This window comes from Tamandua tetradactyla, chromosome 7 (assembly GCF_023851605.1).
Source record: "Tamandua tetradactyla isolate mTamTet1 chromosome 7, mTamTet1.pri, whole genome shotgun sequence".
Classification (NCBI taxonomy): Eukaryota; Metazoa; Chordata; class Mammalia; order Pilosa; family Myrmecophagidae; genus Tamandua; species Tamandua tetradactyla.
The window spans coordinates 37,600,142-37,618,853 of NC_135333.1; the positions used below are offsets into that span (position 1 = coordinate 37,600,142).

Sequence of the window (18,712 nt, forward strand, 5' to 3'; positions counted from 1 at the left end):
TTACTTAAAAGATATTAAGATTTCCATGTCCAACCAGTGTGGAGTAACAGAGATAGTATTTGTCTTTATGCCTGAAAGAAATAAAACACCAGACAAAAATGTAGGGAAAAAATTGGTTTTCAAACATCAGACAGTAGGCATCATGGGAATAATCTCCAAGATAAAAGAAAGAAGATGAACCCTATGTATTGCCTGGAGAGACTTTCCCAAGAGAAACAGAGTTAGGAATTTCCTTGAGATGAGGAAACAGAGTTTGGAATTCATGGAGGCCAAGGCAGCCAGAATTCACAAGGCAGAGTACTTAAGAAGAGAGAGTTCATAGGAGGGGCCAAGATGATGGCTTAGTAATGTGCGCATTTTAATTCATCCTCCAGAACAACTACTAAATAACCAGAAACAGTACAGAACAGCTCCCGGAGCCACAATAGTGACCGGACACACAGCGTACCCCAGTCTGGACCAGCTGGACCGGCTGCAAGTCTCCGGAACAGTGAGTTCCCCAAGCCGTGGTGGCCGGCGCCCAGCGCCCCTCCCCCACAGGCGGCTTCCCGGAGGGAAAGGAAAGAGACTCTAACAGTAGCAGGGACTGAGTCCAAACAAACACCAATTGTGGCATTAATAAACAAATTCTGACTACTAAAAATAGGCCCCCAGCTCAGGCGAAACTGGTCAAGGTGGAGGTCGCCTATTGCGCTAACAGAAAAAGAGGAAAGGGGATGAAACAGAGGCTTTTGTGGCTGTTTCTATGGAGGCTTGGCTGCCTCTGGATTCAGCAGCGGGATTACACAGGCTGCAACTGCCCCAGGAATATGCAGAAATAGGCTGCTTTCAGGGCTGTCTCCCGCCTGAGCCTTCCCCAGGGGAGGGGTGAAACGCAACTCAGGTGGAATCCCTCTCTCAAGGAATTCAGACCCCAGGGCTTGGCAATTTGAAGCCATTAAAACCAGCCTACAACCTTTCCTCTGTCTCCACCACGCCCCCAGCAGGGAGAGCCTTCCAAAGTTAAAGGAGCCACAACATCTTTTGCTGGTGGGACCAGCAGACAGACAAGCGCCACATACTGGGCAGGATAAGAAAAACAGAGCCCAGAGACTTCACAGGAAAGTCTTTCAACCTGCTGGGTCTCACCCTCAGGGAAAACTGACACAGGTGACTCCTTCCCCCACCCCCCCAAAGGAGGCCAGTTTAGTCTGGGAAAACCCGGCTGGAGTCTGTAATACCTATGTAGACCCTCCTAAGGGTGGGGAGGGAAAAGACACCTTACAAGCAGGACAAGAAACAAGAAAACAAGAACTGAAAAATTACCCTCTGTCAAACAAAACTTAAGCTAGAGGCCCAGAAAAAACTGAACTGAAGGCCAAAGAACAGATAGACATCAAACTCATCTAGCAAGAAAACCCTAGGTAAGATAAGTGAAAGCAATCTCCAGAATAAACTAATTAAGGTAATTAAATGTCCAGATGCCAGCAAAAAATAACAAATCACACCAGGAAAATTGAAGGTATGTCCCAGTCAAAGGAACAAACCAATAGTTCAAATGAGATACAGGAGCTGAAACAACTAATTCTGAATATATGAACAGAAATGGAAAACCTCATCAAAAACCAAATCAGTGAACTGAGGGAGGACATGAAGAAGGCAAGGAATGAACAAAAAGAAGAAATGGAAAGTCTGAAAAAACAAATCACAGAACTTATGGGAATGAAAGATACAGTAGAAGAGATGAAAAAAACAATGGAAACCTACAATGGTAGATTTCAAGAGACAGAGGTTAGAATCAGTGAACTGGAGGATGAAACATCTGAAATTCAAAAAGAAACAGAAACTATAGGGAAAAGAATGGGAAAATATGAGCAGGGGCTCAGGGAATTGAATGATAATATGAAGCACACAAATATACGTGTTGTGGGTGCCCCAGAAGGAGAAGAGAAGGGAAAAGGAGGAGAAAAACTCATGGAAGAAATTATCACTGAAAATTTCCCAACTCTTATGAAAGACCTAAAATTACAGATCCAAGAAGTGCAACGCACCCCAAAGAGAATAGATCCAAATAAACATTCTCCAAGACACTTACTAGTCAGAATGTCAGAGGTCAAAGAGAAAGAGAGGATCTTGAAAGCAGCAAGAGAAAAGCAATCCATCACATATAAGGGAAACCCAATAAGACTATGTGTAGATTTCTCAGCAGAAACCATGGAGGCAAGAAGACAGTGGGATGATATATTTAAATTACTAAAAGAGAAAAACTGCCAACCAAGAATTCTATATCCAGCAAAACTGTCCTTCAAAAATGAGGGAGAAATTAAAACATTTTCAGACAAAAAGTCACTGAGAGAATTTGTGACCAAGAGACCAGCTCTGCAGGAAATACTAAAGGGAGCACTAGAGACAGATACGAAAAGACAGAAGAGAGAGATGTGGAGAAGAGTGCAGGAAGAAGGAAAATTAGATATGATATATAAAATACAAAAGGCAAAATGGTAGAGGAAAGTACTACCCAAACAGTAATAACACTAAATGTTAATGGACTGAATTCCCCAATCAAAAGACATAGACTGGCAGAATGGATTAAAAAACAGGATCCTTCTATATGCTGTCTACAGGAAACACATCTTAGACCCAAAGATAAACATAGGTTGAAAGTGAAAGGTTGGGAAAAGATATTTCATGCAAATAACAACCAGAAAAGAACAGGAGTAACTATACTAATATCCAACAAATTAGACTTCAAATGTAAAACAGTTAAAAGAGACAAAGAAGGATACTATCTACTAATAAAAGGAACAATTAAACAAGAAGACATAACAATCATAAATATTTATGCACCGAACCAGAATGCCCCAAAATACATGAGGCATACACTGCAAATACTGAAAAGGGAAATAGACACATCTACCATAATAGTTGGAGACTTCAATTCCCCACTCTCATCAATGGACAGAACATCTAGACAGAGGACCAATAAAGAAACAGAGAATCTGAATATTACAACAAACGAGCTAGACTTAACAGACATTTATAGGACATTACACCCCACAACAGCAGGGTACACCTTTTTCTCAAGTGCTCATGGATCATTCTCAAAGATAGACCATATGCTGGGTCACAAAGCAAGTCCCAACAAATTTAAAAAGATTGAAATCATACACAACACTTTCTCAGATCATAAAGGAATGAAGTTGGAAATCAATAATAGGCAGTGTGCCAGAAAATTCACAAATACGTGGAGGTTCAACAACACACTCTTAAACAACCAGTGGGTCAAGGAAGAAATTACAAGAGAAATCAGTAAATATCTCGAGGTGAATGAAAATGAAAACACAACATATCAAAACTTATGGGATGCAGCAAAGGCAGTGCTAAGAAGGAATATTGCCCTAAATGCCTATATCAAAAAAAGAAGAAAGGGCAAAAATTCAGGAATTAACTGTCCACTTGGAAGAACTGGAGAAAGAACAGCAAACTAGCCCCAAAGCAAGAAGAGAGAGTTCAAAGAGAGAGAGCAAAAGGGGTCTTCAAAGGGTTCATCTTGGGGCTTTAGATGACTATGGGCCTCCTGGGTGGTCTGGAATTTTAGTATGCAGTGGATGGGAGTTCCTAAAGGGTTTTGAGAAGAGAGAGACACAGGTAGCTTTATGACTTGGGAAGATTACTCTGGAAGAAGAGAGAGAATGGAAAGGCAAGCTTGGAAAAGAGTGGTCAATTCAATACCCAGAATTAGGATGAAACCATCAATCTCTAAGGGGGAGAATTTCAGAGGCAGAGGAAAAGGGTTTTTTAAATGTCAAGGATTTTATGTCAGGTTTCTCTTCAAGTGTAGAGAAATGGGAACTAGGGGATGAATATTCAAGGAGAGGGTTTCAAGACAATAATTTTCATCTCAAAGAAACTGTAAAACAAACTCTCAACTTGAAGTGAAATCTCTATAAATGTCCCCCTGATTTGATCTCCTTTCCATGTTTCCAAGCTTCTATAATTAATTCATCATTTAGAAGGGAGAAAATTTGGTTTCCACCATAGGTAGAAAGAAAGTAGAACATTGGAAAAGAATGTGGAACATTAGAACACAAGGAATACAATAGCTAACTATTGCTAAATGTTCCAGAAATATCCGGGTAAAGGAAAAAGACTTTAAAGCAAGTCCTGAGACAGAATTAAGAACCAGGTGGAAGTGAAATTCCTGTAAAATTTCTTCTGCTAGCACCCTTTTCCCATGTGTTTCCAAATCTCCTTATTGTGAATTAAGTGTTTCAGAAGAGAGGAAATTCAGATTAAGTTCTCCTAGGACTTACATAATATAAGAATATGGAAAGAAATAGAATGTACATATGTCACAAAGAGATAGAATAGTTAACTAACACTAATTTTTCCAAAATTGTCTAGTTATCCTATTTGATTTTTAGAGTAATATCTATTTTCTCTTTTTCATTCTCTGTCTCCTCTCCTCTTCCCTCTCTTCCATTTTTATTGTTTCGATTTGTCTCCAGTTTTGATTTGCTTTATCTCCAGCACCTAGAACAATGGTACATAGCAGGTCTCTACATATATTGGTTAAATGGATTGGCTAAATATTTAAATGTAAAACTGAAACAGTGAGGGAGAAAGAAAACACAGAGAGGGAGAAGACCATAAAGTCAGAAATCAGAGAGTAAAATATGCATGCATTTGCCTAAATGAAGATTTAGAAAATTCTGAACTAAGTATATTCATTGCCATAACTTATAGTAGTGAAAAAATTAGAAATAATTTAAAGATCTGCAAGTGGAAAAAGAGTTGCATAATTATTGTTCATCAATACTCCAGAATGCCAAGAAGCCATTAAAAAGAATGGCATATGTCTACATATACTAATATGGAAAATAACTGTAAAATAATATTAAGTGAAAAAGCATGCTGTACTCTTCCCATATGTACATAAACACACATATGTGGTATGATCTCATTTGTGTATACAAGTATGTATCTGCATGCATGTATATAACAAAATTTAAATGGGACTTTTGTGAGAGTTTTAGCTGAGAAGAAAAACTGTAATTGTAAGGTATTCTTGAATTCTAAAATAAGATGCTAAATCACTGGGACTTGCAGAGGTGATGGCCACAAACTAGCTTTCTAACCTTTAAAGCAGCACCCTTCTTGAGGATACTTAGGTTGCCAGGGTGAAAAGAGAGTGGGGAGGGTCCTTGGAGAGCATTTATTTGGAGGGATAGGGAAAGGCTATGGTATTTACCTTCTACCTGCCATTACGAAGGTAGTTCTTTCCTCTTGCCTCCAATCTAGGACTTCAAGGAATCTTCTAAGAGAATTTGACCTATGTTTTGGTTTACTAAAGCTGTCAGAATGCAATATACCAGAAATGGGCTGGCTTTGTCAATTGGGGATGTATTAGTTTACAAATTTACAGTTCTAAGGCATGAAAATATCCAAATTAAGGTATCAAGAGGATGATACCTTCTCCGAGGAAAGGCTGATGGCATCCTGGATTCCTGTCACATTGAAAGGCACATGGCAATGCCTGCTGGTCCTTCTTTCCAGGGTTCTGGTTTCAGTGGCTCTCTCTAATCCTTGGGCCTCTATTTTTTTAATCCTCTCACAAAGGACTCAAATAAAGGATTAAGACCCACTTTGAATGGGCTGGGTCACTCTCAATTGAAATAACCTAACCAAAAGGTCCCACCCACAATAGGTCTGTATTTACAAGAATGGATTAAAAGAACATGGCCTTTTATGAGGCACATAGCTCCAAACTACCACACTTCACCCTCTGGACCCCCAAAAGACATGTTCTTTCCATATGCAAAATATATTCGTTCCCTAACAATATCACAAAAGTTTAAATCATTTCAATAACAATACTAAGTACAAAGTCTCATCAAAATCAGTTACAGGTATGATCTATCCTAAGGCAAAATTCTCCTCTGGCTGTGGGCTTATGAAACTTACAAGTTATCTGCTTCCAATACACAAAGGAGGGACAGTCATAGGAAAATGTTTCCATTTCCACAGGAACAAACTGGAAGGAAATCAGGGGTCAAATGACCCAAACAGTCCAAAAACCTGCAGATTGGATTTCCAGATCTGAAGGTAATTTATAGAAGGATGTTTTATCCTCAGGGCTTGAGAGAGCAGCTGTTCCACCCTGTCCAAGGGCTTATGCTATGGCCCTGCTCTCTCCAACACTGGGGTGAGGGTTCCAACATCTCCAGGATTTGGGGAGCCCACCATGTTCTTGGACCCATTCTCCTCAAGCATCTGGGCAGCCAGACTCTTAGAATAGAGGGGTGGTGTAGGCTCCCCCCAATCCCTGGGGAATGTGCTCTACACTCTCTGAAGCAACATTCTTACTGAACAATAAAGCAGAAGGCCCACTCTCTGCAAACTATGGGCAAATTCACCCCTTCCATATGCATGCATGTGTCTGCTCTCCTGGCCTGAGGTGTCTTAGCTCCAGACCCTGGCTCCCATGGTTCTGCCTTTGAAGTTGTTTTTCCTTCAAACTGTTCCTTTCAGTCAAGACTGGCAGTGGTTCTGTTCATACAGAGCTCACAACAAACTTGTAGGTTTTACATGCAGTACATAAGGGTCCCAAATGGCGGACAATAGGACTTTCCCCAAATACTTTCTGGATAGCTCCATCTCCAAGCCTGGCTCACCCTGAAATTGTTGACTGGTTTATGTTTGGTTAAATGCTCACATGGGGAACTATCCTCTGAGGACTCATTTTCCAAAAGCTCAGAATTTTTCAAACAATTTCCGGTTTCTTCGTACCCAAGAGTTCAGTTCTCAGCTTATCCCTTTCCTCTCACATTTTACTATAAGCTGCAAGAAGAAGCCAGGGTGAATTTTCCAGATTTAGTATGGAAATTTCCTCAGCTAGATATCCAAGCTCATTGCTTTCAAATTCTGCCTTCCATCCAACACCAGCACTCAATTTTGCCAAGTTTTCTGCCACTTTAAAACAAGGGTTGCCTTCCTTATGGTTTACAACCATCATCATTTCTGTCTAAGGCCTCATTATAAGTACCTTAGTGTCCATATTTCTACCAACAGTCTCTTCAAAGCAATCTAGGCCTTTTCAATCAAACATCTCATGATTCTTCCAGAATCTTCCCCCTATCCATTTATAAAGTCATTCCAGCATTTTTGATATTTGCAAATCACAACACCCACTCTTCCAGTACCAAAATCTGCTTTGGTTTGCTAATGCAATATACCAGAAATGGGTTGGCTTTTTCAACAGGGATTTATTAGCACTTTTAACATCATTTGGGAATACGCTGGTTCAAGCTTTCTGAAGGATTTTGGTATCCTCAGCAAGTGCTGTGAGAGCTTGGATGCTCTTTAACCCATGAACCCTACTTCAATCCAGTTTTCCCTGAACCACCAGAAAGTTAGTTAAATCAACTAAGATATGTCCAAATTATATTGCCAAAGTAGAGCTCCTGAACTGGAAAAAATCTATTGTTGATGTTTTTTATGTCAGAAACACTGGCTAATGCTTCCCTTCCATACTCCCCTTCATTCTTAGAAACAGAGCCTGTGAGTTTTGGGTAGATGCATGGCCACCCAGTCCATTTCCCAGGCTCCCTAGAACCTGTGTGTGTCCATGAGATTAAATTCTGTCCAATGTATATAAGCACAGGTATTGAGTATAACTTCTGGTAAGAATGCCTTTCCCCCACTTACAAGGCAAAATCCAAGTTATCTTGTTATATATCTCATTCTGAGTCCCTCTGATCCTCAGGCATGGGTCTTCATGAATGTTTCTGTTCCAGCATTTGTCTAGCTCTAGTGGAACTCTTTATCTCCCTTCCTAGATTCTGAGCTCCTACAGGCCAGGCATTTTATCTGATCCACCTTTTTATCCTAAGCACCCATCACAGTGCTTGGCATATATGAGAATCCAGAAAATGTTTATGAGTGAAAGAACAAATGAAAAGACATATACTGTGGGGGAATTATACTCTCAAATTTTACGGCTTTTAAAACTGAGTGAGGAACAAGAAGTTCCCCAGTGTCCATCAACAGATGAATAAAATATACAGACATAATGGAACATTATTCAATGGTAGGATGAAGTTCTGATACCTACCATAACATGGCTGAAACTAGAAAACATTACGCTGAGTGGAATAAGTCTGACACAAAAGACCACACATTGTATGATTCCACTTATATGAACTACTTAGAATAAGCAAATTCACAGAGACAGAAAATAGATTAGAGTTTACCAGGGGCCAGAGGGAGGAATGGGAATCATTGCTTAATGGGTTCAAAGTTTCTGTTTGGGGTGATGAAAAAGTTTTGGTAATGGTTGGTGGTGATGGTAGCACAACAGTGATTGTAAATTATACCACTGAAATGTATACTTAAAAATGGTTAAAATGGGAAATTCTGTATTAAATATGCTACTAAATTTTTAAATAACTGAGTAAAGTAGTATACTATGTAACATACTAGTTACACCATGGATCCTGGAATCAGACTGCCTGCCTCCCTGCAAACTTAAAACTTATGTAACCTTTGGACAAGATGCTTAACTAACCTATGCCTCAGTTTCCCCATATAGAAAATAAGGATACTAACAGAACCTACTTCACAGAGTTATTGTGAGAATTAAATGGCTGTGATACCTTTAAACATAGCCTGGCACATAATAAGCATGCATAAGTGTTAACTATCATTTTTAGTATTATTATTTACTCATTAATACTCACTTGAAGAAGGTCTGAACATATTTTGGAAACCATTCCTTGAATACACTCTGCATGGTGAAGAGTGGGGTCTTAAATATGTGAATTTTCGTGCATGAGGATGCAAAGTATGCCAATCTGGTATAATCGCCATTTTGCACATTAATTCCCTGAGATATAAAAGAAAACAGATTGCATTATCTTAAAGCACACCTCATAAATGTGGCTAACTTTCTATCTATTCCTTTTCTGAAGGGATAGTGGAGATCGTAAAAGTGCTGGTAATCATGACCTGCTTGCCATATTTCAAAGACTATCCTTAAGATATATACCAAATCATGTCTTGATTTAGCTTATATTTAGCTGATCCAATAGACTTCAATTATGGGAAAATAAAGAGACTTTTGGGTAGGAAAATCCACCTACATCTTGACTAACCCAAACTCATTCCTTTTGTAAGAGGTGTGGGGTAGAAAGTTTGGATATGGCAGTGTTAGGATGACAGTTAGGATGACACTGGCAAATGATGGAGTAAGTATCTCTGAAACTCCTCTCCTCCATAAAAGCAAAAAGAAATGTCAAAATCAACTTTTTCAGAACACTGTAAATTAACCAAAGGCTTGCAGCATTTTGGGGGACATTTATTTAAGAAAAATGACTGATTATTTGTAAGAACAGCAAATGTGTGGCATTTTAACTTGCTCCATTCCCATTCCCCATACCCAACTCTGCTAGCCTTGAAAACAACAGCCTGCAACCACAGGGTGTTCTAGTTTGCTAGCTGCTGGAATGCAACACACCAGAGACGGATTGGCTTTTAATAAAAAGGGGATTTATTTCATTAGTTCTTCAGAGGAAAGGCAGCTAACTTTCAACTGAGGTTCTTTCTTACATGGGAAGGCACAGGGTGATCTCTGCTGGCCTTCTCTCCGGGTTTCTGGGTTCCAACAACTTTCCCCGGGGATGGGGTTTCTTTCTGCACCCCCAAAGGCTTGAGCTGAGCTGCGAGTGCTGAGATGAGGTATGCTGAGCTGCTGGGCTATGCTACGTTGAGCTCTCTCATTTAAGCACCAGCCAATTACTGTAGCAGGCACACCTCCAAGCTGGCTGCAGATGTAATCAGGAACAGATGAGGTTCAGATGCCATTGGCTCATGTCCACAGCAATATAACTAGACAACTTCCTGGCCAAGTTGACAACTGAAGCTAACTACCACACAGGGTAAAGCAACAACCTGGCAGCCACTGGAAGGGGGAGAAAGGAGTTGAGGCTTTTTCAAAGCCTGTCATTATTTGACCTGCCTATTAGTTCCCTGGAAGACCCCATCCACGAGGCTGACTTTATTTGACTGATTCAAAGCTCACTCTGTGAGAACAGCCTATCGGGTGGAGGTATTTGTTCAAAAAACAGAGGCAATTGTTTAACATTGCAACTGCCAGAGGCAGTGGAAAATAGCTGGAACAAAAAATAGGCTAACCAATAAGGTTAAAAGAAAGTGGGGGAATGAGCTATACACAGGGGCTCTGAAAAGCTCCATGTATTCCTGGGACTCTAGAAGGTCACTTACATGCGTAAGTTTGTGGTAAGCCCAGGGCTAGAGGCAGTCAGGAAAGACCAGAGAAGACTTAAGCCCTCATCTCTGGCTAACAATGACGCTCTGTACAAGCAAGAAGGAAAGGCTAAGGCAGAGCAAATTATGATTCAAAAAGATAAAAATAAGAGTGAACTAAATCCAAAAGAAGCAGAAGGAAGAATATAAAGAAAAATCAGAGCAGAAATCAATGAGATAGAGAAAGTTGACAAAACACAAAGTTTGCTCTTTGAAAAGATCAACAAAACTGACAAATTTTTAGCTAGACTGACAAAAGAAAAAAAGAAAGAACACTCAAATTACTAAAATCAGGAATGAAAGAGGGGATATTACTACTGACCTCACAGAAATAAAAGGATTATAATGGAATACTGCAAACAATTGTTTGATAACAAATTAAGTAGCCTAAATGAAATGGACAGATACCTAGAAAGATACAAACTACCAAAACTAACTCAAGAAGAAATAGAAATTCTGAATAGACCTGTAACAACTAAATAGATTAAATTAGTAATCAAGAAAACTCCCTGCTTCGATGCAAATGTTCTAAGAAATGATGAATATGCAACTATATGATGATATTAAGAATTACTGATTATATATGTAGAATGGAATGATATCTTAATGTTTTTTTTTTTTTTTTTTTTTAGAAAGGGAAACATCTTTAAACATTTTCTTATTTTTATTATATTTTGTTTGTTTGTTTGTTTTTTACATGGGCTGGGGCCGGGAATCGAACCGGGGTCCTCCGGCATAGCAGGCAAGCACTCTTGCCCGCTGAGCCACCGCGGCCCGCCCCAATGTTTTTTTTTTTAATTATTTTTAAAACTCCCTGCAAGAAAATCCCAGGACCATATGGGTTCACTGGTGAATACAACCAAACATTTAAAGATTATTCAATCAAAATCAATCCTTCACAAAATCTTCCCCTCACAAAACAAAAAATAAAACAGAAGAGGGGGGAACACTTCCCTTTTCATTCTGTAAGGCCTGTATTACTCTAATACTAAAACCAACAAACTCTTTCTTCACAAGAAAACTACAGACCAATATCCCTTATGAATATACACACAAAAATCCCCAACAAGAAACTAACAAACTGAACCCACCAACATACAAAAATAGTTACACACTATAACCAAGTGGGATTTATCCCAAGAATGCAAGATTTCAACATTTCAAAATCAAAGCAATGCAATACACCACATTAATGATCATCTCAATATATGCAGATAAAGCATTTGACAAAATTCAACACTTTTTCATGACAAAAATACTCAACTGACAAAACATATAAATGAAGTTCCTGAGCTAATATAGGTACCAATGAAAAACCTGCAGCTAACATCATACATAATGGTGAAAGACCTAAAGACTATCAAAAAGAAAAGGATTCTTCACCATTTCCATTCATCATTGTACTGTAGGGTCCCAGCCAAGGCAATTAGGTGAGAAAATGAAATTAAAAATATCCAGATTGGACAGAAAGAAGTAAAACTATGTCTAATTTCAGATTACATGATCTTGTATACGAGGATTGCCCACACAGAAACACACATAATCTATTCTATTTCAATACAACAATATTAAAATAAAATTAAGAAAAAATTCCACTTACAATAGCATCAAAAAGTAAATTTTTAGGAATAAATTTAAGGAAAGAAGTACAAAACTTGTACATTGAAATATACAAAACATCCTTGAAAACAATTAAAAAAATGAATAAATGCCAATCATAAAGAATACCTTAGGCATTATATAAGATTCTACAAAGGTTCCATGCACTAGAATAACTTTCCAAAAACCTACAATGTCCAGATGGGCCCCTGGACCACATAACTCCTGAAATGCAGCAGGGGGCCAGCTGTTCCAGAACATCAACTAGTTCCATCCCCCTATCCCATATTAGTGATAGCCCCTCCCAATGTGAAAAAGTTAGAATGGGCATAGCCCCAAATACCCCTAAACAGTAGGAGAAAGATTAGAGGAAATAGTGGAGTTATACAGAAAAGGTTGGGTTTACCAAATGAGTATAAGCGCTGAATCATTATACCAATATTTCTTTTAGCCTCCAGTACCTTAGAGCAGCTAAAAATAAAAACCTAAAATTATGGAATGGCAACCCATACAAAACTCTGAAATCTGTTCCACAACTAATTGTTGTGATGTACTTTGAAATTTATTGCTTTTATGTACATATGTTATTTAAAATGAGAAGGAAGAGTATAACAGAGAAGATAGGATTTAACTAATGAGTATGACTGCTGAATCAATATATTGATATTCCTGTTGGTCTCTAGTTTCTTGGAGAAGCTAGAAGATGAAAAATCATGGAATTGTAATCCATACCAAACTTTAAAATCTGTTCTATAACTACTTGTTAAAATATACTTGGAAATTTATTGCTTTTTATATATATGCTATATTTTACAATAAAAAAACTGATGAAAAAAAGAAGGTATGAATAAATTATGACATTCCATTTTCATGGATTAGAAGACATCACATTGTTAAAAAGGCAATATTTCTCAAATTGATCTACAGATTCAACATAATACCTATCAAAATCCCAGCTGCCATTTTTTCAGAAATTGACAAGTTGATCCTCAAATTCATATAGGGACCCAGCATATACAAACCAATCTTGAAAAGAAGAACAAAGCTGGAAGATTTATACTTCTTGATTTCTATACTACAAAACAACGTAATAAAGACAGTGTGGTAAAGGCATAAGGATATCATTAACTCACAATACATGGATTAAAGGAATAGAAATGAGAGTCTAGAAATAAATTGTTGCATTTACTGTTAATTGATTTTTGAAAAGGTGCCAAGACTATTATAGAGGGAATTAAGAGTCTTTTCAACAAAGGGTGTGGAAACAACTGGACAGCCACATGAAAAAATCCCAAGACCAGATGGGTTCAATGGTGAATTCAACCATTTTGTCATATACAAAAATTAACTCAGAATGAATTAACCACCTAAATAAAAGCTAAAATCATAAACTCTTAGAAGTGAACATGGGGTAACATTTTTGCAATTGATTCTTAGATATGACACCAAAAGCACAAATGATGAAACAAAAATTGGAACTCATCAAAATTTAAGACTTTTATGCTTCAGAGGACACTAACAAGAAAGTGAAAATACAACACACAGAATGGAAGAAAATCTCTTCCGATGATCTAACTGATAAAGATCTAGTACCCGGAATACAAAAAAGAACTCTTACAACTCAATAATAAAAAGACAATCTAGGGGGAAGAGAGTAATGAGACAAAATAAAGATTCAGTGGCTGAGAGATTAAAAACAGAGTTGAGAGGTTATGCTTACGCATTTTATAGATATCCCTTTTTAGTTTATGGTGTATTAGAGTGGATGGAGGAAAGTACCTGAAACTACTGCACTGGGTTCCAGGAGCCTTGATTCTTGAAGACGATTGCATAACAATATAATTTTTACAATGTGACTATGTGATTGTGAAAACCTCCTATCTGATGCTCCTTTTATCCAGGGTATGGACAGATGAGTAAAAAAATATGGATAAAAAATAAATAAATAATAGGTGGATAAGGGGTAAAAAAAATTGGGTAGATTGGACTACTAGTGGTCAATGAGAAGAAGGGGTAAGGGGCATGGAATATATGAGTCTTTTCTTTTTTCTTTTTCTTTCTTTTTCCACAGTGATGCAAATGTTCTAAAAATGATCATGGTGATGAATACACAACTATGTGACCATATTGTGAACCACTGATTGTATACTATGAATGGAATGTATGTGTATGAAGATTTGTTAATAAAAGTATTTTTTAAAAAAGGCAATACAAGGGCAATGGTGGCTCAGTGGCAGAATTCTCGCCTGCCATGCCAGAGACCCAGGTTTGATTCCCAGAGCCTGCCAATGAAAAAAACAAACAAAAAAAGACAATACGATTTTAAAATGGGCAAAGGATTTAAAAATTTTTTTTATTTATTAAACATACCAACATACAAACATTCTTACTGTATGATCATTCCATTGTACATATATAATCATTAACTCACAATATCATCACATAGTTGTATATTCATCATCATGATATTTCTTAGAATAGTTGCATCAATTCAGAAAAAGAAATAAAAAGAAAACAGAAAAAAAATTCATACATACCATACCCCTTACCCCTCCCTTCCATTGATCACTAGCATTTCAATCTACCAAATTTATTTTATCATTGGTTCCCCCTATTATTTATTTATTTTTAATCCATATGTTTTACTCATCTGTCAATAAAGTAGATAAAAGGAGCATCAGACACAAGGCTTTCACAATCACACAGTCACATTGCGGAAGCTGTATCATTATACAATCATCTTCAAGAAACATGGCTACTGGAACAGCTCTACATTTTCAGGCACTTCCCTCCAGCCTCTCCACATCTTAACCAAAAATGTGATAACAATATTATATATAAGAATAATCTCCAGGATAACCTCTTGACTCTGTTTAGAATTTCTTAGCCATTGACACTTTATTTTGTCTCATTTCGCTCTTCCCCCTTTTGGTGGAGAAGATTTATTTTCTCAATCCCTTGATGCTGAGTCCCAGCTCATTCTAGGACTTCTGTCCCACGTTGCCAGGAAGGTACACACCCCTGGGAGTCATGTCCCACATAGAGAAGGGGAGGGCAGTGAGTTTGCTTGTCGTGTTGACTGAGAGAGAGAGGCCACATCTGAGCAATAAAAGAAGTTCTCTTGGGGGTGACTCTTAGGCCTAATCTTATTGGGGGTGACTCTTAGGCCTAATCTTATGGGCAAAGGATTTTAATAAATATTTTCTCCAAGTAAGATGTATTCAAAAGGCCAGTAAGAAAATGAAAAGATGCTCATTGTCTTTAGTCTTTAAGGAAATGCAAAAGATGCTCAATGTCTTCAGTCTTCAAGGAAATGCTAACCAAACCACAATGAGATACTACTCTACATTCATTAGGTTGGCTATAATCAAAGAGAAAGACAATAAAAATTGTTGACAAGGATGTGAAGAAATTAGGACCTTTCTACATTGTTGGTGGAAATGTAAAATAGAACAACCTCTTTGAAAAATGGTTTGTAAGTTTGTTAAAAAATTAAATATAGTCATCATATGACTCAGCAGTTCCACTCCTGTATTCAAGCAGCCTTATTCATATTAGCCAAGAAGTAGAAATAACCCAATAGTCCACCAACTGATGAACAGATAAACAAACCGAGGTATATACATGCAGTGGAATATTATTCAGCCATAGATAATGGCTGATCCATCACTAACTTCTGATCCATGCTACAATATGGATGAATCTAGAAAACATTATGCTAGGTAAAAGATGTCATACACAAAAGCCACATATATATGATTCCTTTTGTGTCAAGTGTCCAGAATAGGTAAATTCACAGATACAGAACACAGACTGGTGGTTACAAGAGGCTGGGAGGAGGGGAAAATTAGGTACAGAATTCCTTTTGCGGTAATGAAAATGTTTTGGAACTAGACAGAGGCAGAGGTGGTAGTTGTACAATATTGCAAATGTACTAAATGCGACCAAATTGTTCACTTTAAAAAGGCTAATTTTGTTATATTAATTTCACTACAATAAAGTAAAAAAATGTTGATTGCTGAATACGTATGGCACTATATGAATATATATAGAACCAACTAAGGTGATGCATCTAAAGTCCTCAGTTTGAAGAATCTCAAGTTTATAGGGCTGAAGAAATGAATGAGATTTGTAAAAATGTGTTAGAAATTCACATTGGCTAATACTTTGCTTTAGCTGTCTCCAGGTAGTCATTAATTCTGCCTGGCATTGTACTTATCTGGAGACCTGTCTTATGTACCCCAGTCAGTTGGAAGGTCCTTGTGGATAGGGACTACACAGGTCTTGTTCCCTGTAAAGCTTAGAACTATAGCAGGGTCCCAAACACATCCTTCTTGAATTGAATACATTTAACTCAATTGAAACCATGGAATCAAGGTAGAGATAAATTCCAGAATTACACCGAAGAACATAGCTTGGCATGATACACTCAGCACATGTTCATGAGGTTCCATTCTAGGGATGTGAGGATTAAAGAACAAAATGGGCAAAATCTATGGCTCCTTGGACTTCATATTCTAGTAGTAGAAGAAAGACAAAATAACGTATACAGGGAAACACACACCATGGAGACAAATGGAGCAGAGGAGGAGACTAGGTGATCTTGAACAAAGATCTGAAGGAGAGGAGGAAAAGAAGAATCCAGTTAGGACAGGAAAGCATCAGAAGGCCAAAAAGAAGAGAACCTTGTAGGTCATTGGGTGACTGTCACCATGAGTGATATGTGGAGCCACTGGATGGCTGTGTACACAGAATGACATGATCTGGCCTCTGCACTAAAAGGATCCCTCTGTTTGTTCATGAAAAATAGACCTAAAGGGATTAAGGGGAGAACAGAGAGACCAATTAAAAGTCTACTGTAAAAATCTGGGCAAGAGAAGATAGTCTTGGACCAGGATGATTTTGATATAAGTGATCAGAATATTCTGAAGAAAGATTCAACAGTATTTTCTGATAGATTTCAGTTGGAAAACAAGAGAAAGATTGTATGCTCTCCAACATTTAGAGTTCAGGGACATGAGGAAAAATCAGCAAAGACTGACAATGAGAAGCCAGTGATAGAGGAGAAAAACCAGCAGACTACAGTCTTAGAAGCTGAGCAAAGGAAGTGTTTTAAGGAGAAGGAGCTGATGATGTGTTTCAAATGCTATGGTAAAAGGCATTCAAGAGGGGGACAGACATGGAATCTTGAATAGGGTGTGGGATCTTGTTGGTTTGTACAGGTTAGTGTAATGCCCTGATATATCCCAGAGTAATTAGGGCAGAGAATAAAAGAGTATTTGCAAAGTCCCCTTGGGGGACTTGGAACAAAAGAGGAAATATTAAACTTCCCCATCTGGGAAATTCCTGATATTCTCGCAAGCAATGGGGACAACCAATTCAATAGACTAAGCTCTCAATTTTGGGGCTCACCCCTATGAAACTTATTCCTGCAAAGGAGAAGATAGAAGATAAGCCTACTTATAATTATACCTAAGAGTCACCCCCAGAGAACCTTTTTACTTTGGGGGGGGGGGGCTGTATGGTCCGGGAATTGAACCTGGGTCTCCTGCATGGAAGGTGAGCATTCTACCACTGAACCACCAGTGCACTCCAGAGAACCTCTTTTGATGTTCAGATGTGGCCTCTCCCTCTAAGCCAACTCAGCAGGTGAATTCACTGCCTTCCCCTCACACACACATGTGGGACATGACTCCCAGGGGTGTAAATTTCCCTGGCAATGTGGGACCTGACTCCTGATGATGAGCTGGGACCCAGTATCAAGGGATTGAGAAAGACTTCTTGACCAAAAGGAGGAAGAGAGAAATTAGATGAAATAAACTTTCAGTGGCTGAGATTTCAAACAGAATCGAGAGGTTATCCTGGAAGTTATTCTTATGCATTATATAGATAGCCCTATTTAGTCTGGTGGTGTATTGGAATGGCTGGAGGGAAGTACCTGAAACTGTTGACCTGTATTCCAGTAGCCTTGATTCTTGAAGACAATCGTATAACTATATAGATTTTACAATGTGACCATGTGATTATGAAAACCTCGTGGCTGACAATCCCTTTAACCAGGATATGGACAGATGAGTATAAAAGTAAGGGCAATAAATAAATAATGGGGGGGGAGGATAAGGGGTAAAAAAAAAGGGTAGATTGCAATACTAGTGGTCAATGAGAGGGAGGGTTAAGGGGTATAGGATTTTTTTTTTCTTTTTATCTCTCTTCTGGAGTGATGCAAATATTCTAAAAATGATCATGGTGATGAATGCACAACTATGTGGTGAAATTGTGAGCCACTGATTATATATTTGGATGGACTGTATGTGAGTGAAGGTATCTCAATAAAAATATTTTTTAAAAAAAAGGAGGACACAGAATTGTTCTTTGGATTAAGCCATATGACATTCCACTGAGAGTGGGGTAGTAGGGGTGAAAGCCCATCTACATCAGTTCCAGAACAATTCAGAGGAGAATTGTAAACATAGACAACTATTTCAAGCAACTCTGCTGTGAAAGGGAACAGAGAAATGGTATGAAACTGGAGGCAGCCTGGGGGAAGGGAGAAATTCCTTTGCGATAGAAGAATCAGAATCAGTAGCATGTTTAAATACCTGCAGTGGTGATCCAGTAGTGAAGAAAAGAGTAATGAGGCTGAAAAGAAGAGAATTGCTGGTTCCCCTGAGTTTGCAAATGGAGATGGGATCTAGGTGACAAGCAGTGGGGATTAGCTTTTTCTAGGAACATGGACAGCTCATTCAGCATGACTAAAGAGAAGGTAGGCATGGTGATGGGAGCCTGTGGAAGTTACCCTTCAATTGTTTCT

General features: G+C 38.3%; 1 protein-coding gene across 8 annotated transcripts in view; it reads right to left on the reverse strand.

Annotated features, from left to right (window-relative positions):
- The window catches only part of EFCAB6 (EF-hand calcium binding domain 6), a 357,426-nt gene that overhangs the window by 326,761 nt on the left and 11,953 nt on the right, over nucleotides 1-18,712 (reverse strand). For 5 of the 8 annotated variants that reach the window (XM_077169111.1, XM_077169107.1, XM_077169109.1 and 2 more), the window contains one exon: nucleotides 8,718-8,863. The exons of 2 other annotated variants lie outside the window; for them this stretch is intronic. In XM_077169111.1, the coding sequence (XP_077025226.1) occupies nucleotides 8,718-8,863 (146 nt within the window). Of the gene's footprint in view, nucleotides 1-8,717; nucleotides 8,864-18,712 lie in introns of those variants that run through there. One more of the 8 variants, XM_077169112.1, reaches the window with a different exon arrangement.